The sequence below is a fragment of the Papio anubis genome, chromosome 13 (genome assembly GCF_008728515.1).
Source record: "Papio anubis isolate 15944 chromosome 13, Panubis1.0, whole genome shotgun sequence".
In the NCBI taxonomy this organism is placed as follows: Eukaryota; Metazoa; Chordata; class Mammalia; order Primates; family Cercopithecidae; genus Papio; species Papio anubis.
This window is the reverse complement of record NC_044988.1, coordinates 26,513,451-26,535,608: the sequence shown is the minus strand read 5'-3', so window position 1 is coordinate 26,535,608 and position 22,158 is coordinate 26,513,451. Positions and strand designations below refer to the sequence as shown.

Genomic DNA, 22,158 nt, shown 5'->3' with positions numbered 1-22,158 from the left:
GCGTCACTGCCTGGCAGCAGGAAGGTCCTGTGATGTGCTAATGACAATCAGAATAACATCTCAAGAATGTTCTGTATGAACTAGAGGCTAGTTCTAGTTGAAATTGTACTTTTTGATCTATTCTTAGTTACCTTGGAGGCCAGTACATCAGCATGATTTTCATGAGAAAATGTATTTTGAGTTCCAAACAACAAATTTAGAAATGACATTCTGTGAGACTATAAATAGAAAACTAGAGATTTTCTTTCATTCAAATGGCAGAGGGCTTCAGTAACTAAAACTCTCAAGTTTTTGCTCTGCCTGGTGCCAAAGATCTTTTCGCTTAGCAGGTGACTTATTGCATTTTTTACTAAAGCCACTCTGACTGCTTCATCAATAGAAATGTTACTATTTGTCTATCAAAGCAGAACTCAATTTTTTCATGGCTTCACTCTGCATTGATTTGGTGTCACAAACCAGACAGTCCTTTCCCCTTCCTCAAACCCACAGTGGGCAAAGGTTGGTTGGTGGGTGGGGCAGCAGCCATTACTGCATAGAACAGACTGGGCTGTTTCATTAAGAAAAAATAATAATACTCTTCCTTTGGCATTCCCAGTTTGAGTTTTGGCAGAGCATTTTGCCTTTGAAAATTCATCAGCCACCTCTTTAGGCCTAAATTTTAGCCCAAATAAATTTGCCCAGCTGTTTCAATGAAAATGTAGAGGAACTGCAGAACAATGAATCTGGCTACTCTCTTGGAAATATTAAATGACAGGTCCACTTCCTTCTACTGAAGGCCATCTTTAATTCTTGGAAGTGATTACCTGGTGTTTGTTAAGCAGTGTTCTGAAAAATGGGAACTACCATTGCTAAATCTACTCTAACAATATTTTTAATGCCTTTCTTCCAAGCCTCTAGTGGAAACTTTGCCCCGTTTTCCTTTCTGTTTGAGAAATGTAACAAGCACCATTTCATTTCCTAACTCTTTGTAGCCACCTTTAAAATGGGCACTTGGAATTAAAGATGTGGCTGAACAGAATATGTCCCTTGAGACTGCTAAGGCAATTTTGCTGATACCAGCTTTCCAAGTCCATGGGGCCTTTTGCTTTGCAGCAAGAGTTTAATGCTTATGATGGTTTAATAGATATAAAATCTCTTTAGAAAGAAAATATTTAGAATTGCATTAACTGTCATCAAATCCCTAGTTTGATGAACCACAAAACTCTGGAAGTGGAGGTGTCATTGTAATTTATTCCATATTGTTTTTGCAATGTCTCAATGTGAGTTATCAGGTACTTACATGGGAGGGATGCTGACAAGCCAAAATTCAAGGTTTAGAAATAATATAAAACTCCAGGAAGCATATGAACTAGTCATAGGGGGTAGTGTATGAATTTTCTGCCAGAATTATTTAGCATAAAGTTTTCTAGAGGCAAAGATAGGATGGTTTCTTGGAAGAGAATTGGTTCTTCCTTCTCTATAGATCTATGATTAGAATCAGAAATATAACTGATAAATTCTAGTTTTATTCTCAGTTTCAGAAAATCCCTCCAAAGGTACTGCCAGTTCAGTGGTCTTGAGATTACAACGTAGAAACTGAAAATCAATGGAACGATTATGAAACCTTTCAAAACCTTACCATGTGTACGTAAAGCTGCTTGCTTAGCCACAGCCTATCGATTAGATGTTTTGTTTTGTGAAGTGGGACTCATTTAATTTCCTACTTAGTGCGTGCCAATCAATGATGATTCTCAGATAAAATTTGCATATTTCAAAGATAGATAATTTTTAAAATCTCACATTCAATCCTAAAGGATATTAAGAGCATAAGCTTGTAGATATCATGCTGCTGACAGTCTCTCCCTGCCTGTTATCTCTCCCTTAAACCCCCACATTCCCTTTCACCTCACACTCACAATGCCCAGAGAATAAGGCTTTCATCCTCTGGCAGGCTCAACAGAGCTTAAGGTGTGAAAATGAGGACTAGAATTATCTAAATCATATGAAGATTATAATAAGGGACTCAACCTAATTTAATGAGGAGTGTAAACAGCAAGAGAAAACCTAAAGAGAATTATGTGGGTGACTTGAGAGGTTTAAATACAAGTCCTTAATTAGATTACACTTATTTACCTGGCCCACAAGTCAGCTCAGCATTAATTGGAAGAGATGATTAGTAATAAAATAAGATTCTGTCTGTAATCAAGTCCAACACTGCTTCCTTTCCTAAATAATGGAAGGCGTGAGCCCCAGATGTAGAATAATCTTTGAGAAATGACACAATGTTGGCTGCTGGGTTCATCTTCTTGTTGCTCTGTAACGGGGCCTAAAAAGTCACCTGGATTCCATTCTAGTAAAATAATGCCTAAACCAGAGCTTCTGCCTCTTATTTTCTTCCCCCTTTGTCTCTATGTTCTGACATTTATGGGGCATCTGAGTGAACTGCAGGGTCTTCTGGTTGTTCGGGAACAGCTTTCTGAGGCTTGCAGTTTGGTAGGATGCAGCTTGGTACTGAACAGGAAGTCAGAATCCTTCACTTCTGTCAGCTTTGACCGTCTTCTTCCTGTGCCACAATTTTTCTCTGTCAAGTGCTGGTTTCACTGTGATTTTATGGGGGCCTGTCAAGCCTGGGAATGGGGGACCGAACACTACAAAGTACTCAAAAAGGCACAGAAAATGGCTCTGTGAAGCTAGGATGTAAGTTGACGAAGACCCTTTCCTGCTCACAGCTTTTGAGTTTCATCAACCTCATCAAACAATAGTGACTTTATAATTCTATTACAAAGTTCCCTTATCAACAGCTAGAAACATAATAATAATTAGCTTCCTTTCAATTACCCACATATATATATTTCCCAACAAAACATCTACTATAGCTTGTATTAGGCATACACAACAGAGAAGAAACAGAACTGACAGGAGTCCTGAGGAGGCTGGGTTCAACAACTATGTTGTTAAATAATTGTGTGACTCTGGGAAAATAATTTAACTTCTCTAGGTTCAGATTAGTCAGTGTTTTTTAAGCCTGACTGAACAGTAGAATAACGTGGGTAATTTTTAAAAAACTCTGGATGCCCAGGGTCTATGCCAGACCAATGAATGAGACTCTCTTGGAAGTAAACCTTGGGCATAGGTACTAGTGTGCTTGTCTCAAAAATTTGTAAGTTGAGAATCGCTGCATCCAATCTCTCAAGTGTCCTTGGTGGCTTAAACTCTGTGACACATTGCTGTACTGCCTGCATGATAAAACAGATACAAAGAGTGTTCCTGAGCAGAGAGGTGGCTCACATGGCCCGCAACATTGTAATAATGATTATGATTCTCGTTTTCTCCAACTTTATCCTCTACCCAAACTCCTGCAGAGTGTCTCATATTATGTCCAGACCACATTGGCAACACAAGGGCTTCAACTTGGCTTCAAAAGTTAATAAAAGTCAATCTTCCTCTAGAGTTTTCTGACCACTTGTTAAAAATCATTTCAACTTTCAAGTATTCTTGTTAGAGGCAGGGGACCGAAGGCATATTAAATCAGTTGGCCAATCTGACTTAAATCTTAGTGAAAAATTAACCATGCATTCCCCATGCAAAGACTGGCACTCTTTAACAGACGGTGGTTGCTGATTTTCCCTTTCTACAAACTGTGCGCCAGTTCGTTTGAGAGGATAAGAGGTAAAGAAGGAACAGGTTGGCACAAAACAATTATCCTGTCAGATAAAATGAGACCTCTGACCTGTGGACAACTCCACCCGTTTGTCTAGACAGAAGAATCAGAATAATTGAAGGGCAAGTTTTCAAAGTGGACAAAATGCTTATTTATGTCTGGATGAATAGCTGGAACTTCCACTTGTTAAATATTTGGTAGTAATAAGAAGGTAAATTGGTTCTCATTTGGCTGATTAGACTCAGAAAGAAAGAAAGGTTTACTCTCGTAGTGACAGCTCTGAGACCATCTAGGGCAGCCATAACCTCTGAGACCTAGCCTCAGAGCCAGCTTTGTGGGCGTGGGACCAACACAGTCACACTGTTCAGAAGGCCAGTGCTTAGGGTCCATTGCTGTGCACTTGCTGCCTTATAATTTGTAATAATTTTATCCTTCAATTTGTGTTTAGTTAATGAAGTTCAATGGGACAGTGGAGTCTTGAAGCTTCAGTTCACAGGTTGTCCCTGGTCCTACCTCCTTGCTGCCTCTCCAGGATGGGGAAGGTCAGGGTGGGTGTGTACCTTGCAGCATTTCAGGGTCATGAGAAGGGAGCAGCCTTCTCTGTCTTGGGCTGGCAAAACCATGCTGTGTTTCATGGATGACTTGGCAGAAGTTCACCTGCCTTAAATACCAGCCATGTCCCAGTGTGAAGGTGGCAATCCCATGGCAGGGGTCACCCATCCCCTGAGAGTTGGGGCTGCCAGCCATCAGAAGGAAGGATTGATTTCTCTGTCCCTGCCAGGACCCTACATTTTCATTTTGTACTGGGTTCCACAAAGTATATAGCCGACCTTGTCTAACCTGATCACCAACAGACAACTCAGTTCCATAGAGCCATGTGGGGCCTCAGAAGGGCTGTTAGATCTAGTGTCTATATGTGTCCCCTCTGTAGAGCACAGTGGAAGATCTATCTGCTTCTTCGAGTCTTTCCTTCCACTGTGAAATATTGTAATATACATACAGTATATATTTGCTCTGCAATATGGAGAAATTACTTAACTATTAAGGGCCGCAGTAGGTAACTCTGTCATGTAGGAATAGCAATACTACTGTTATAGACATAAAACAAGGTATCATAGGTAAGTACTTGGCAGTGCCAGGGTTGAAGTAGATGTTCCATAAATTTTAGTTGCTATTATTGTGGTTATCATTATTTGCTATAGATTCTGAAAGCAATTGCACAAGTATTTTAATACTATGAAGGACACACATTTTAATAAACTCGTTCAGAGTCTCAGTCTCCAGAGTTCTTAGGGTCTGTCAAATGCACTACAAATTTCCAAGAGGAGAAAAAAAAAAAAAAACCCAAAAAAGGAAAGTCATACAATGAGAAGGGATCTTGGTTTTGTCCACTGTGATAACACACCCATGGCAGCTGTTCAGTTGTTGAGGTATAACAGTGTCTCACTTACTGTTTTGCTGGAGTGAGTGGATACAGGAGGTTTACTGAAAGTGGAAGTCTAAGTATGTAATGTGGTGATCTACAGACCACAGATCTCTGTCAGTGATGGGCTGGTGTCGTGGACCCACCCACCTGCCAATGACTGTCACCAATGCCATTCACTAGAACAGAGCTGATTGCTGACTTATGCAGCCTGGCACCCCTATGTAAATATTCTAACACATCTTTGGACTCCTGGGAAGTAAAGGAAGCTGTTTCACTACTCTGTCTTTGTTATTTGTGTAAGTAGTTATTATTTTCATAAACATCTTGAGCACTAAGTGTATACTTTTAGTTTTCTCTCTAATCTTCATAAACATCAAATAAAGAAACTATGCCTGCTTTACAGATAAGAACACTTGAGGCTCGGCTAAGTTAAATGGTTTAATCAAGACTTTCTAGTTAAACAGTGAGAGAGTGAGGGTTGAGATCCGGTTCTGTCTGACTTCAAGATCATGTATCTTAATTGCAAAGCCTCTCTTTCCAGCACAGTAAGTTAGCTCTCTGTAGGAATAATACCAACAGCAGGTAGTGGCTCAGCTTTAACACCAGACAGTATTCTAAGTGCTTAACATGTATTGGCTCATTTAATTCTGGAGACAGCCATATGAAGGAGGAATTACTATCCTCATTTTACAAGTGAAGAAACTGAGGCAGTAGGAAGCTAAGTAAACTGAGTCATATAGCCCGTTAGTGACGGTCAGGCTGTAAATAAAATGTAGTGTGGCTTCAAATGCTGTGGTCAACCAGCAGGCTAAGGGGTGAGAACTTCTAGAATATTAAAATGTTAACTGAAAAAGTGTAATTTGACTTTCTAAAATAATATATAAGATATGTGCATTCAAATGAGTGTCTTTCAAAGTATTTAGTCAAAATGTTTTTGCAATTTCTTTCAGAAACTGAAGCAAATAATAGTGATGATAGTACTAATAATATTAACAGCAGCTAGATTAATTTTATATCTATTGTGTGCCCAGCACTATGCCAAATGCTTTACATAAGTCATCTCATTTAATGCTTATGACAGTAATACCAACCATTTATACAGCAGAATAAAATTACTGAGGCTCAGAAAACTTAAGTAATTTTCTCTATGTCATAGCATTATATGATGGTTCTGGGTTAAACTTGTATTATCTAAATCCACAATCTACATTCTTCACTTCTAAACTCCTAATACTAATACTTCACTACTAATACTCCATTTTTAAAATATATTTTTTAATGGTAGAAAACTTTATCTTCATAGAATAGACTGGACTTGTAAAAAACAGTATAAGTTACTTGTGACTAAGCTCTAGGTTTTATGAATTTCAGGTACTTCTGATTCATTTTCCATTAAAACTACCATTTGATGAAAATACAGACTGCTTTTCTCTTGCAATCTATACATTGTCTGAAATCAGTCCCCAAAAGACAGAGGAGTGCACATTTGCACAATGGCAGCATCATGGTCAGAGTCTCCTAAGGTGACAACGTTGAGGGATGCTCTCACTTACAAGCATATTCATGCTCCATACCTGCCACTAACTCTTAACAGTGGAAATGATGAGCAGAGGCTTATCATATGCCTACTGGGCTAACCACACGAGGCTTGTAGGCACTATTCAAGCATCCTGTGAAGGCACTGGGTGTACCACTCTACAGTGATTCTTATCCAGCAAGCCACATCCTCATTTACAGCACTTTCCTTACAGGGAGACCTTGCATGACTTTTAACAAGTGGTTTCAGAGAATCTACATTGTGTGTAGATCAATCTCATACTGTGAACAGTGACTGTACTGAATTGGGGACAGTTAATAATCTTGTGTGAAAAAATGCATCTCTTAAGTGAGTGAGGAAGTTGACAGATTTCCATTTCCCTTAGTTTTGCATGGGCCAAGACTAACTCATTCTTTGTTTTCCCAAGCCTTGCTGGAGGTTGCAAATAGCATCATTTTTCTTTCTAAAATATAGTTCAGAACTGGTTTTAATTTAATATATAGCTCAGAATTATATTTCATAGAAAAGAAGTGTTAAAATAGCTCAGTCATTCTTGGTAAAGAAATTACTGCAGTGGCGGGGGTGTGAGGCAGGGAAAGGGGAAGAGGAGAGAGACAGGGAAGGGAGAGGTAAGAAAAGAGAAGAAAGAGGTGGCTTTATTGCACATTTTTAGACTGCCATTCATATGAGGTGACTTCCCTTGTGGTCTGGAGTATGCTTCTTTAAGCAAAATTTCTTCTCCAGACTTAAAAACTCCATGACACACCTAAGATCAGCCATCTCCTGCTCCACCCTCAGCTAGTTTTCTCTCTTTTAACAGTTAGAAGCAACCTTGTTGGACAATAGTGTCTAGAATTTTCATAATACATGCTAGACAAATTCTGTCAGTTAACTAGGAAGTGGCCCATGATGAAAGGTGAAATTTAAAAGCAACAACTCTTAGAAGTAACATTTGCATATTTCCTAAAGTTTCCCCAACTCAAAAAAAATGCTTTTTATGTGGAATCTTCTATAGAGAACATTATTGAGCACAGCTGCTTGAAGAAAAAGCACTTAATTTGGATGGCAATATTTCTCTTAGAACAAGGAAAGAAATAGGCGGAGTTAATCATTTCTACTTTGAATTAAGAGAAATGCTAGTTACCAACAGAACAAAACAGAAGTCTAAAGGCAACACATTCTCACCAAAGGGGTAAAAAAAGGAGTTAGAAAAATATGCCTTAATGGATGAGACCCAGAAAAGAACATAATAAACAGTGAATAACTATAGAAAACTATTTTAAAATAATTAATAATAAGAGTCACTGTGTCTGTAATTATTTAAAAGTCACTAATTACTTTAAAAATCCCAGGAGGCAAGTTTTCTTTTCCCCATTTTATAGAGGAAGGGCTGAGACACACAGGGGCAGACCACTCAGAGCAGGTCACCTCGTCAGACAGTGGCAGAGTAGAGATTAGGCCCAAAGACTAAATTTCAGGCTCTTAACCACCCCTTTCCAGGACTTGAGATAGCACTTGGGAGCAACCAAATGGCTTTCTGATTACCATGGCTTTGTTGGAATGGCCGCCTCCTTGGAACTCAATGGTCCCAAAAGCATCGGTAGGGCTGAGTTGAGTGTGTTTGCTGATGGACCACTTTTCAGACTGGATGTCATTTCGGGAGAGGCGACTTTCATTTTTCTCGTTCTGAAGCACAGAGATACTGGGGGTGAGGCCAACATGCTGGCCTATCAGACGCCCACAGCAACACCTATAAGAGAAGAGGTTAAAGTGAACCCTTGGTATTAGTCAGTATTGGGATACACACTTAAGGCAACGGCTGGAGAATTCTAAAGTCTGTGCCAACACCTGTCAGTCGATTCTCAGGTAGAATTCCACCATGTGGCTAAATCAGGCATTGGTAAACTCAGGCTTTCCATGATATACATATCTTTTCTTTTCTCCCCTCTACCCATTTTCCTTTAGCTGTGTAAGCTGTAATCTGTCTCCTGCCCTTCTCCATCCACCTCTTTTGTACCTGGCATTTTGTTCAGGATTGGACACCTGCAAACAAAAGTTCTCTGGATTTTTCTACTTCACACTCTGCCCATCTATCAAATCTATCAAAGCACGAAGGCCTCTGAAGAGCTTTGAGGGGGAGAAGTTTAATATGCACATTTAAATGAGGAATCTCACTTATATGTGTGTCACAACTGAACATGTCTCTTCCCAATTGACATTTGCTGTCAAATATCCAATTCTGAGAATAAAAATCTGCAGGCTTAAGTGTTCTTGATGAAACAATGAAAAAATATTCATGAGATATTTGAAAACTTAAACTTTGCTCTATCATGAAAATGTCCTTCATACATTACTATTACTACTTTTACGACTACTAGTAATAATAGTTACAATACATAGCTGCCATTTATTAAAAACTAACAATTTAGCATCCATTGTATAGATGAAATATTGTAGTTTTGAAGGTTAGGTAATTTGTGCAAGGTTACACAGTCTCTGAGACTCTGCAGTCTATATTTTAAACTGATTTCTTAAATTGCCCATTCATAAAGGCATTTCAGACATATATATGCTACTTTATCCCAAATGCTTTTTATCTCATATATTGTTGATCCTAAGGAAGGTAAGTAAGGTGCTAACAACGTGCTTAAATGGGAATCTGAAGGCCTACAGTTTAGTTAGGAATCTGCTAGGAGTCTTTTATTTAAGTCTCTTTCTTTTTTTCCTATTGCAGAACATGTTGGTACAAATTAAGCATTTGGAAGAAGTACTTAAAAGGAAAAACCAATAACCGTAACAAAAAACATAATCCACTATTATAGACGGTGATTAATTCCTTCCACAATGGTATTTATGTTTTTCTTTACAGGCTTTTAGATTAATAATTAATTGTAGGCCTGACATATATAGCGTGTAGAAATAAGATTGCTTCAAAGGTGTCCAAAAACAATATAAAAGATATTTAATTTGACAGTGTTTCCCTTGCAACAGGTCATGATTACTCTTGTAGGTTTTTTGTATAATTACTACTTCATGTTCTCAACACATTATAGACAGCAAGATTACCTATGGGGGTCTTTGGTGCTGGGTATGATGTGGACACATTCTCTTTTATAAAATGCTCTTTCTATCCAGGATTTCTGAGCCTGAAAAAGAAAACACACACACACACACAAAAAAAAAAAAAAAAAAAAAAGAAAAAAAAAAGGAAAGGTGAATATACTGTGAAATATTTTTAACTAGAAAGCAAAATTTCATAATCATATGAGACTAGTATATCTCAAATTGAATTGAAATTGTGATTATTTCACACATAAACACTAAATATAACAAAAGCAATTACTCCCCGTACATGCTGATTAGGTTATTTACCATCACAATACTGAGAATTAAAGGAACTGACCATAATAAAAAAAAGTTAGCAATGGAATCATATACAAATTCAAAATAGAAAGACAATGCTATTTGCAGAGAAAATAAATTTGGAGGGATAGAATAGTGTGTTTGTAACCTTATAGAAAACAAGTATTCAGTAGTGGGAAGAAATGCATCTAAATAAGTATAAGGTTTTCACGGCTGACACTTCCATTAGATTTTCCTTGTAGAAGGAAAGAAAAAATGGCAAGAGAATTGCATAACTCAAAAGCCCTAATGTATCACTATGTTTTTTCTAATTAGCGGTGCTAAGTACAGGGGGGTGGGGAGGGGAGGAAATAAAAGCATGAGGAAGATAAATGTTTTTATCATAGTCCAAAATTTTACAGGTAATGCCTTTGGAAAAAAGTAAGATAGCACCATTTTTTAATGCACCCTACATGCCCTTCAGCAGAGCATATACAGCTTCTTAGAATGGGCACTGTTGGGTCCGTCCACCCAGAAGTCCTGCCACTGAGATTGGGTTCCCACATGGACAAAGCATGTTCCAGAAAACTGTACAATCTCTATTCTAAAGCAGTTGTCCATCCTGCATCCCTTCATGGTTTTCTTTACCAGTATTTGCAATAGCAGAGGAGTCTCCCATGAAATTCAACAAGCTGCTCAGAAGATTCCTTCTCTAAGTCTTTAAGATGGAAGTTGCTAGAGCAACCTGTAATGTTATTTCTACATGGTGTCATCTTCTCTCTAATACAGCATCAGTACTAAATTCATACTCTTATATGCAGGGCTAAAGCACAACTGAGCTGTTGATTTGACCTGTCTCGATGGTATTAACTCTTATAAGCTCCCATGTGTTGAACCGTAATTAATCTTGACTCTGCCAATGACTCAGATGTCTATAAGCTGTGCTAAATTCTGATTGGTCCTCAGTACCTCAGTCTTGTACCTCCCTCCTCTCTCACAAGGGAAGTCTAGGCAAGCATGTGGCACCGAAGGCAGTAATTGCCTAATACTCATGACAATGCACATTTTACAAGGAGCAACATGAGCCATGGTTGAGGGGCACAAATAAACTGCATCCTGTTTCAGTAATGGTCACTATCACGTGGAATAATTTCTGGGTGTTCATGCATTGTCCACATGAAAAGGAATACCCACGCTGCCTCAGAGACCCTCAGGTTCAGGGGGGCCTCTGCATTCTCACATGACAAAGGTAACATTTGCAGTTTTGTCTTTCAGCTAAACATGAAAAATTCCCAATGTCTAATCTCAAATATTTTTCTTTTCAAACAGGTAGAAAAGGCTAATGGCTACCTCTTTGTAACAAAAATGAGCCTAGCAGCATAGACAGCCAGTCTTTGTCTTTGTAAAAAGCCTGTTCGTTAAACTATTCATAGGCCATGATTTTTCTCTAGACACTGAATACTTTCATTGATAATATCTCTTGGCCGAAAGAGGGTAAAATGTTCTTCACTGGACATTTGAAACCAACTTTTCCTACACTTTAGAGAGCAGAAAAAAGAGAATTTACTTTCCTTCTCTTTTTGTGTTCAACTTTGGCCAGCATTCAGAAAGCTCTTTTGTGGGGGAGCATCTGGGAATTTTAGAGAGTGCTGACCAATGCTCCCTGAGAAGAAGTGGGACAAGCTTTACCGTGGGTAAAGCATGAGGTCTGCATTTAGAAAAAGTGGTGTGAGTGGGACTCTGACCCAGAGAAAGTTACATGATTTCTTTGATCCTCAGTTTTCCTCATCTATAAAATGGAGACAGCAGCAATACCTGAAACACAGCATTGTTATGATGATTTTGGGAGTACCACGCTTTGCTCTAAGAAGAGAGACCTGTCCAGGGTTGATTCTGGTACTAAAAGTTCAGAGGAAGGCTCAGATGAGGGGACTATGATATTGCTCTAGGAGACCCAACCTAAATTGGTCTCCCTTTGTGTTGGGGATGATAGGAACCCACAAGCCCTGGCTGGCCACTAACAAGGTAGATAGGAAGGTTATTTAACATTTTGGAACCTCTTCTATATCACGTGGATAATTCCAGCTACTTTGAAGAGTTGTTGGGATAATCAAACCAGATGATTCAGATAAAGTACCTGGCACATGTAGTAGGAGCTCAACAGGTAATAACAATGAATAACATTCAGTAAGCGTGCATCATGAGCTTGGCCTTGTGCCAAATATATTAATACATTGTCTCCCTGGATCCCATAAGGACTCTGTGAGGAAAATACTACTTTTATATCCATTTTACCAATGAAGAAATTGAGGCAGAGAGATGCAGCAATAAATTCTAAAGCCAGGACTTGAACTTGAACAGTGTGGCTTCAGAGTTCACACTCTTACCCACTCTGCTAAATTGCCATTAAAACATTAGATGTTATTGATATGACATACCCTTGTTATGGGTAGTACTCTCTGAGCATGCCCAGGAGTATCCTGGCATTCAGACAGAGCTGGCTCCCAGAGACAGGTCTTGGAACCAGTTCATCCTGCATCTTTCCCTTTCTCATTCCCCTCTTCTAGTCCTCACATGTGCAGGAATGAATACTCTGCTATGTCTTCTTCCTTTCTCCTTGGGGTAAAGGATGAAGGTGGGACATTAGGAGGACACCAGAATTCAAGAAATGGCTATACAGCAAAGAAATGTAGGCACAAGACCCCTCACATAAGAATCTGTGCTCCAAAGACAAATGGATTAGACTTTTCAAGGACACCTTCTTTATTTCTCTTGCTCATGGATCCTATTGTTAGCCTGGAAAGCACTGGAAGTTTTAGTCAGATGATGGGTGGTAAGCATTCCTACATATGGATTGCCAGCTAGTTAGCGTTTCAGTAAAAAAGTAATTTAATTCATGTGTAGTTTTGCTACTTAATTACCTTCTCAAAGGTGAAACGCTACATCATTGTTAGTGAAAAGATTGAGAATCATTTCTATTTCTTATTATTAGCAGATTAATCATTTCCCTTGCAAAGGCACAGAAAATTGGGAGTAAAACAAAAGAGAAACAGAACATTAAGAAATTTCCCCATCATTCATAATTAAATTGGATTTTTTCATTAAGTAGAAAAGTATAGTACACAATAGAAAGAAAGCAGGTACAACACATGAGTTAGGAATTCTACAAAGTCTCATGTATAATTACTATATTGTGAGCTTCACTTTATCATGCTTTTATTCAGGTCTTTAGCATGAACATCGAACATCATGTGTTAGATTTTTAAGTTCATTTTATTGGAGAGGGCATTTTGACGTTTAATCCTGGTTTAACTTGTTTCCTAAACAAATTCCTTTTCTTTGTTTGAAGGTTTTGAACTACTCTATAGGAAGCTTTATATTTTGCTTCAATATCCAACTCAGTTATCTCAGAATAGTTATCCTCAACGTTAGAAAGCATGAAATAGTTTTGATGTGCTATGTTTCTAGCTGATCCTTCAATTCTCTTTTAATACAAACTTTAACAGACATCATGTCTTAAAATCTTTTCTTTTTAAACATGTTTTGGAAGTCTCATGTACGCTTAGAAAAGATGCCTTCTATGGCCCCCAGCAAACCTCTCTGTATATTCTTTTCTAAAGGTAGAATGCACATAACCAAGACTGAGTTTGTGAAGGACTGGCTATTTTCTTTCTTGTCTTTCTGCATCATCAGTCATGTGTGATGTGTAATAGGGAAGTGTTTTTCAAAGGCTAATAATTAAAAGACATCATATACAAAACAGAAATGAGGACACTCACATTGAACAAAGTATGATTACCCTCAAAGAATAAAGCAACTACTAATTTTGAAAGGTAAATATACAGTCAATAAAACATCAAAATAATGGAAACAAAAGTCTGTAAATATTGCTTTAAAAAATTAAGTCATTTCATTTAAGCAGGATTCGATGGTTTTCACAAAGTCTTTGCTACAAATGTTAGTCCCCAAACTACTTTGAATCTTCTTACTATATACTCCCCACCAGCTATTGAATCAAGTTCTCCAGGCAGGAAGATTTACAAGCACATACACACAGGGTGTATTAAACTCATTTCCAAAAAACCTTGGAACGTGCTGTTGCAATCTTCTCTTTAGCAGGGAAGCTTAACAGAAGGACAACCACTCAGACCAGTAATTGCAAGATGAGGAAAGAGTCCACTAACTTTATAGGAACAAATCACAAGAGAAGTTTCACAATGCTTCTCATTTGTCACCCTCTCTTATTTCAAATGTATACCCTGTCTTCATCAAAAAAAACATCCCCAACCCAAAGGTACTAAATTCATATGTTCATTTTGCCCTTTCCCTCCACGCCTCCCTGGGTGTGGATCTTTGGTCTTCCTCTAGGTCCCCAGATCCAATATTGAGAAGTTGAACAAGAGAAAAGTTAGCCGAAATCATTTTACCTGAGCACTGACTCTGGGTGCTGGCAAAAGCAGTCCCCGGAGCAGCTCCTGTTGCTTTCATTTTGCTGCAGCTAGGGCTGGTCATTCCGTTAATAATGCTCTTATGACCGCCCACTGGAAAAAAAAAAAGTCACTTGTTCGGCTCTTCCCCCAAGAGACGTTTCAAGTAAGCAATGAACTTGGGCAGATTAGCCCCTTGGAATGTGCTGCTTCGGGATTAGCCTAAGAATCCCATGGACATTCCCTCCCAGCCCTCAAACACTGCTTGATTTGAACATCTAATCTGACGCCAGAAGAAAAACAAATCCCTGGAGAGATCGGATTTAACTGGCACAGGTCCTAACAGGCTCCCCCGCCTACCCCTCCCTTTTTCTTTTTCCATTTTCAGAGAGAAAGCTTGTGAAAGTGTGATAAGGTGTTCTGAGTTCTGAAAGTTCAACTTTGGAAAGCAAATCCTTCTAAAGAAACAGTGTATGAATGATCCGAGTGGCTGGAGCACACAAGCGGCATTGTTCCACCATCCCCAAAGAATGGAATGATAGCATTTCTTTAAAGAGAAACTGCTAAAATCTCTGAGTGTTTCAATAGAATATTTTGGTCCCTGAACATGAGCCTGAGAAGAATGAAGTTGGAGTTTGTCGGAGACCTTCGAGAACTTCTAAAATGTCAATAATAAAACTTGTCTGATCATACTTCTTATTCTGCTGCCCCGCTAGCAATTGCAAATGTATGATTAGAAACCTACAGTCCTGCTTTCTTATCAAAAAGAGGTGAGCTGTGACCATGGTAGCTTATGGATGCAGATCAAAAGCTGTGATGCCATGATATGTTTATTTGGGGTGGCCCAATGGAGAGATTCCAGCTGGTATTCAGTCACATAGAAAGGGCTCTTTCATGTATAATCCAAGAGTGAATATTTTAGATAATAGTATTCTTGACTGGATAAGTGAACAAACTGGGGGAGAAAATAACTTAAATTTCTAGAAGGCAAAAATACTTTTTAAAAAGTGAATATATGAGCACTTCCTCTCCAAAGGACTTTTCTCTTCCCAAACACAGAGGTAAGTGCTAAGAGATGGCATTCTTCCCTTTTCTTGTGGATGGTAAACCTGTGAGGGCAATGGGGCTTTGGTTTTCATTTTTCCATAATCCTCTGTCAAAACACCTAGTACGTGTCATTTGGACACTCAATAAGCATAATACTGGGAACCGAATGACTTATTTCAAACTTGAATTAGGTCCTGAGCCATCTTCTTGGCCCTCTGCTCTTTCTAGGATTGATCTTCTTCAAACTCCCACATTTTCTGGTCTGTCACTTGCAAGTTTTCCCCAGAGAAAGAAACAATAGACTACCTAGTGACTTTCAGCTGGGGAAACATTATGATAAACAAGAACCAAATGAAACATCAGACTGAGTTTAACACATGATGGAGGAAGTCCCTTTGCCTGTCTTCAGGAGTTGGCTACAGAATAACACGTGGTGACAGCCTTAATGACGTATATACCCTTCCTTCTCTGCAGCTGTAACACTCCCAAGCACTTATTCCAAAGGAATCATCAGAGATGTGAGCACACAGAGATGTTCACTGCAGTGTTATTTATAATACAGAAGAAGTGGAAACAAATGAAGTCTATCAATAGGAGAGGAATCAAACAGTGTTTCATGCCATTTGGTGATTTTAATCAGGTTTCAAAAGACTGCTTAATTACCTAGAGAAATAAACATTTTCATGTTGTTATGTGAAAAATGTAGGTCATAAAATATTAAGGGCAGAAAAATTATAAATTTTAAATAGATACAGAGGTGATAGGTCGGAAACATTTTTAAGGTGGTAACTATGTAGCTAATTTTTGTTTTATTCCTTTTGCTTTTCCATGTTTTCCAGTTTTCTTCTGTAACCATATTTATAGTCAGAAACTATATTTTATATAGTCAGAAAATATTTTTTCAACTGTCAAGCTTGACCATATGATAATAGGAGGTTATTGGGGATGAGCATCTCAGGAAGAGATGAAGCAAGGAGAATTAAGTAAAAAGATAGAGGGATTCAGTGGGGACGATTTGGAAAAGAAAGTTTTACAATGTGGAGGGTGAGTTTTCTAGAGAAACAAAGGGAGAAGAGGAGGGAAGTGGGGAAATGAGAAGCGGGGAGCTGGGCGGGTGGGCAGGCAAACACCTGAAAGATACACCAAGCTGGTAGGCTGTAGTGGGTCTGTGAGACTAAATAAATTGATTGTAGATAATCTTCCCAATGTAAGAAATATTTTAACAATTCAGCTTTCTCAACTTCCTTCTTCACTAGATACTACTCCAACCCTTCATCTGAATTACTTTAAACACCGAGTTACATATATACGGAGTCTTTAAATATTGCTTGTGTATTTTTTTATCCTATTCTCTGCAGTCTTACTTGTTTTTGTTTTGTTTTCCCTTTATAAAGATAAATAACTATCCAATAGAGAATAGAATAAGAGGAGCCCTCCACGAACTTTACACCAAAGACAAAAATATTGCTGCCAGAACCCTGGGCATTTTACTCAAGTAAAAAAGGAAGTCCCAGGTGAGCACAGCAACTATTTCATGTGAGGTTGTAGATTATCTTTAGGACCCTTTGATTTAAGAAGGTAATTAGCTCCAAAGAGACTTGTAGCTCTAGGCCATACTGTCCATATAGATCTGTATAAAATCTTGTGCATTACCTGACAATGCAGCTCCCAACAGGGTATATTATCAACCTGTTTCAGATGTAGTTTAGAGTGAATATAATTTTAATACTAACAAGCGAAAACCCCAAGTGTAAGGCTTACTGTGCTTCTTCCTCACTCCTTTTTTATGCAATGGCAGATACCTTATTCTTCCCATTCATCATTAAAGAAAAATCCCACCTGAAGATAAAATACTAAAAAGTTTCTACTGGTGCACAACTCCATTTTGAAAAAGTGAAATCAGATTTTCTACCAGCAGTAACTAGATTGTAACATGGAAAATGCATATTTCATTATTATAAAGATGTCCAAAGCAGTATTTTTCTGGGATGTTCACATTTGACAACCGCATCGACTAAAGAGCATGATACAAAGTAGTGGTCAGCAAATGTTTTCTGCTAAGGGCCAGATGGTACATATTTTAGGCTCTTTGAGGGCGATACAGTCTCTGCAGTAATACTCAACTCTTGTTGTAGCATAAGAACTCCCATAAACAACAAGTAAACAAATGATCATGGTTTTGTTCCAATAAAACAGGTAGTAGGCTGGAACTGGTCCCAGTCAACCCTTGGTACAGAAAAAAGGAGTGTGAATGGTGAGGTGTCAAGAAGGAAGGAGTAGTAGTGGTTTTAAAAGACAGCTTTCATGGCACCATCACTAGTTTGCCTTTGCTTTTTCTCAAGCGTATCAGGCAAGATCTTCTTGAGGGCACTTTGTTCCTGTCATTCCTGTACCTGGATAGAGCCATCCTCAGCATCCTCAGATATGCCACAGTTCACCCTCTCAACACATCTGAACTGCTCAGAGGTCTTTCTTGACCATCATATCTAAAGGCACACCGTGTCATTATTTATTCCTTTGCTTCCCTCTGTTTTCCTCAGAGTCCCTCACATTACCTGCCATTATGCTGTGTCTTTGTGTGTTTGTTTTTCATCTGTGTCCCCCACTAGAATTTAAGTTCCTGAGGGCAGTGATTTTGTAACTGATGACGAGATAAGTGAACAAATTGGGGGAGAAAAGAGCTCAGTGACATTGATCTGATGTGGCCCCAGCTGATGTGGCCCCAGCACCTAGAATTGTGGCACATGGTTAGCACATAGAGGATGTAGGCAAATCATCTGATTTCCTTGCACATTAATTCTTCATTGGAAAACGATGCCATCAGGTTGACCAGTGTTTCCTAAAGAAGGATTTTAGGAAAATGCCCAGATAAGCATTTTTCTTTTGATAGTTAGATGTTAATATATAATATACAAGGAAAGGCTAAACCTACAAATTTAACAAATACTAGTGCTTGAAGATATAACTTTTTTCTTTTTGGAGTTGTGAAAAAATGAGCCCATCAAAAATATTTAATAAACTAGAGTAAAAGTGATTTGTGGATAAGAGAAAATCATGATGGTATCACAACAGTGACCAAAGTTTGAGTAACACACAGGACCAAGCACTCTTAAATGTCCCTCAGGCTCCTTGCTTTTATTCTAATGCTTGGAAATAAATGTATTGTGTTCTCTAACATTTAGGGTTGCCATTTACCTATAAAGTTAATGGCAGAGGACCATGACAAAGCCAGCTGCCTCCAGAGAACACTGCCATCAGTGTGTTCTTTCCAAAACGATCAATGGTGCCATCCCCTGATCAATACCTGTCAGTGGCTCTCCATCCCCAGCATGGTCAGCTCAGCATCTAAAGTCTGGTTCTGGCTCTGGAAATATCTTTCTTCAAATTTCTTCATTTCTGTATAAATCTTTGTACACTTTATGCTTCAGCAAACCAAAATATTGATTATTCCCTTCATGAACCATGTTGTTCTAGATTTCTCAAACTTTGAATATGTTGTCCATTCATCTGAAATGCTGGGTTCTTCCTTCTCTACTTGACCAATGCCTCTGCATTCTTTAAAACTCTGCATGAAACATTGTGTTCCTTGATGGGCTTAGCTGGCCACTGCCAGAGTGAATCACCATGACCATTGTTCCTCTTCCCTCTTTTGGTCACACTTCCATTAGGGGAAGAGTCACATGATATAATACTTATTTTCATTCCAACATGTATAATCATCCTTTGCCAGTTTCCATTGCAAATCTACAGTATTCTAGGTCTAGTATGGCATAACCAGAGTGTTGTAATTTCACCTAGAACACTCCCCTTCTTCCTTCTCCTATTTTTAACATTATTTCTAGGGGAATATCAATTTCTCATCCCTATAATTCACCTTAGGGGAATAATTTCTTTGTGGGCTGAAGTTATTTGTACTAAAATTTACTTTATAGCCTCTAAACTTAAATCATATACACCTTAACATAATGTTAGGTTAGATTATGTTTTTATCATCCGATTGGGAAAAGATTCAATAAATTATTATTTACAATGATAAATTAAACTCATGTTTTGTCAATAGGTCATGCTGTGTAAATCATACTTAAATATATTCAGAATGTTTATGTAGCATGTCATTCTACATACGCATTTTTATAAATAATTTTAAAATACAATTCTGTTTCTTTGGAAATTTGTTTCTTCATTATGAGGCAATTAATCATTGCTTGGCAATAATACATTATATTCATAAATTATTCTGCAGTTCCCAGAATGCTATGGCATATAGAATTTCATGTAATCTTAATAACATTGTATGGTCGATATTATAAAATTCCAGGATACAAATAAGAATCTGGGGCTTATAGAGGTTAAGCATCATGCCAAAGTTATATGTCAGCCATAGGCTTAGCCAAATGGACTCAAATCCCTCATACATTTAGTACAGAGTAAAAATGAGGTTATGACTTTGTCTTCTGTCAAGTAAATGTAGAGTTGCAGCAACATAATGTCAGAATTTAAGTCCTTAATTCTGTTTAGCTTTCACAATTCATTCCTGAAACCTTCTGATTTTGTTAGCAGCCAAAGAAATGTGTTGAGTCATAAAATTGGAACATTTTATGTTAGTACAGAGAGCCCCAAATCCCTTACACTCTGTGATTGATTTTAGGGATGCTGAATGATGTTTTTGTTCTTAGTGGTAGAATAAGCACATTTTAATCATTTCGATCTTAACAAAAATATACATACTTCATTAACCTTAAAAGACAATGATGAAAAACTGAAATGAAGATGTAGACCCCCATTTCAAAAGTATCCTATTTATGGTCAAGGGTTAATCATGTGTTTCAATACAGTAGCAGTTTCCACACAATGTCTTAAAACCTTCAAAGCCATACACACACTCTTAAGGGGCTTTACTGCCTTTGTCAGCCAAAAACCATAACTACAGTAGTGCCAGCTCTATGAAACTGGCTTACATCTTTTAAAAAATAGGATACATTTTAATTGAAGAAGGAGGAAAGCCAAGACAAATTTATGAACAAAAAATACTGAGTTTGAGGTTTGACACGCTCAAGGGCCAGAAACTTTAAAACAACAGCTCTGGATCATCTGTTAGAAAACAATATCACTGTGTTAATGGCAGTGCACAGCCAGTGAATGGGAGAGTTTTCTATATTCATGGAGGCTATGCTGGTGGGAACTATGACTTTGTTTTGTGTCAAGTAAATGCAGAGTTGCAGCAACATAATGTCACGATTTAAGTCGTTAATTCTGTTTAGCTTTCACAATTCATTCCTGAAACCTTCTGATTTTGTTAGCCGCCAAAGAAATGTGCTGAGTCATAAAACTGGAACATTTTATGTTAGGTAGAAATGTGGAATTTATGTGACAAAGAATATCATAGATTCACAAGCTGAATTTTGTTTATCTCTTTGGCCCTGGAAGGATGAAGAGGCAAACCAAAGGTGAGAATAAAAAAATACTTGCAAAGTTGCAATAGCATTCACAGTAGAGTTGTCATGTAAGGATTAACAACTAAAAAAAAAAATCAGTCTCTGTCTACATGTATGTCTACATGTATGTTATATATGCATATCATTTTTATTTTTGTTATTTTTATTTTCTTTATTATCATTCCTGACTACTATAAAGTGTTCTGGGTAGAGATGCTGATTTATTTTAATCAATGGATGATTCCAATTCTGAGGTCAAATTATTTATCCTCACAAGGTACAGACTTAAATTTGGCTGTTGGATCTTATTTCTGAAATCCCTATTTTTGGTATCCATTCACAGCAATAGTAAGGCAGAGCCTGGGGGACGCATGACTGATTAGGAGTCTCAAGATGTGCATCCTGGCCATGACTTGTTTACAACTAGACATATGACCTTGGAGGAGTGACTTAATCTTGGTGATCTTCAAGATCAGTCCCAATTCCTAGAGTTAGGATTCTGGGAATCAGCTTTATTGTTACTCTCTCATTAACATGTACAAAGTATATATAGGGGCTTTTTTGAAAATAAGAGATCTTTTTAAATTTTAATTTTTATAAGTTCATGCAATCATTATTTTATAAGTAAACAAAAAATGTAGCAGAGCACAGGGTTTTGTGTTTACTTAGTGCAGAGTACACAAAGAGATTTGAATTAATAAATAATTCCTGAAATAATTCTCACCAGACTCCAATCATCCTTAAGAATGCCCCAGGTTGAACAATTTGGCACATGTGTAAATGTTAATCTATTTCAATGAGACTTCAAATATTATTAAGATGTTATTACAATTAATTAATTAATAACTCTGCCATTGAGAGAATTTCCAAGGGTAGAACTTGGTCTTCTTTTGCCTCATCCCCTACTAAGTGATAAATGAAGTCTTGATGATCATTCAGGTCAGAATATGCAGAGACTGCTCAAGATTTGTAATTTTTTTTAACCTAACAATCCAGAATTATTTCACGGGAGGAACTGATAACAAATCAATCCCATTTGTGTCATCAGAAGCAACTTATAAGTAGACAGATCCAGCAATATAAAGGTAATGTTACTTCTATAACTCTCTGGAAATGAAAAATTATTAGGTATTAAGTTAATGCAGCATAAATGTATTTCTGTCTGATAGGCATTTTTCTCTGTCACATTACTAGATTGTTAGGTAGAAAATAAATCCATCTGCATAAATTTGGATTTATGCAGATTTAGAGCCTCAACTGCTCCAAATAAAAAGATAGAAGGGTAAAAATATGTTATAAGTTAG

The 22,158-nt window shown here is 37.8% G+C and overlaps 1 protein-coding gene across 27 annotated transcripts in view; it reads right to left on the bottom strand.

The window, feature by feature from the left end:
• Window positions 1–22,158, bottom strand: part of TRPM3 (transient receptor potential cation channel subfamily M member 3) — a 929,658-nt gene that overhangs the window by 300,811 nt on the left and 606,689 nt on the right. For 25 of the 27 annotated variants that reach the window (XM_021927842.2, XM_021927844.2, XM_021927846.2 and 22 more), the window contains exons 2-3: window positions 9,670–9,749; window positions 8,149–8,353 (exon numbers count right to left, since the gene is read on the bottom strand). In XM_021927842.2, coding sequence (XP_021783534.1) covers window positions 8,149–8,353; window positions 9,670–9,749 — 285 coding nt within the window. Of the gene's footprint in view, window positions 1–8,148; window positions 8,354–9,669; window positions 9,750–14,372; window positions 19,549–22,158 lie in introns of those variants that run through there. The other 2 variants (XM_021927850.2, XM_031654816.1) reach the window with 2 other exon arrangements.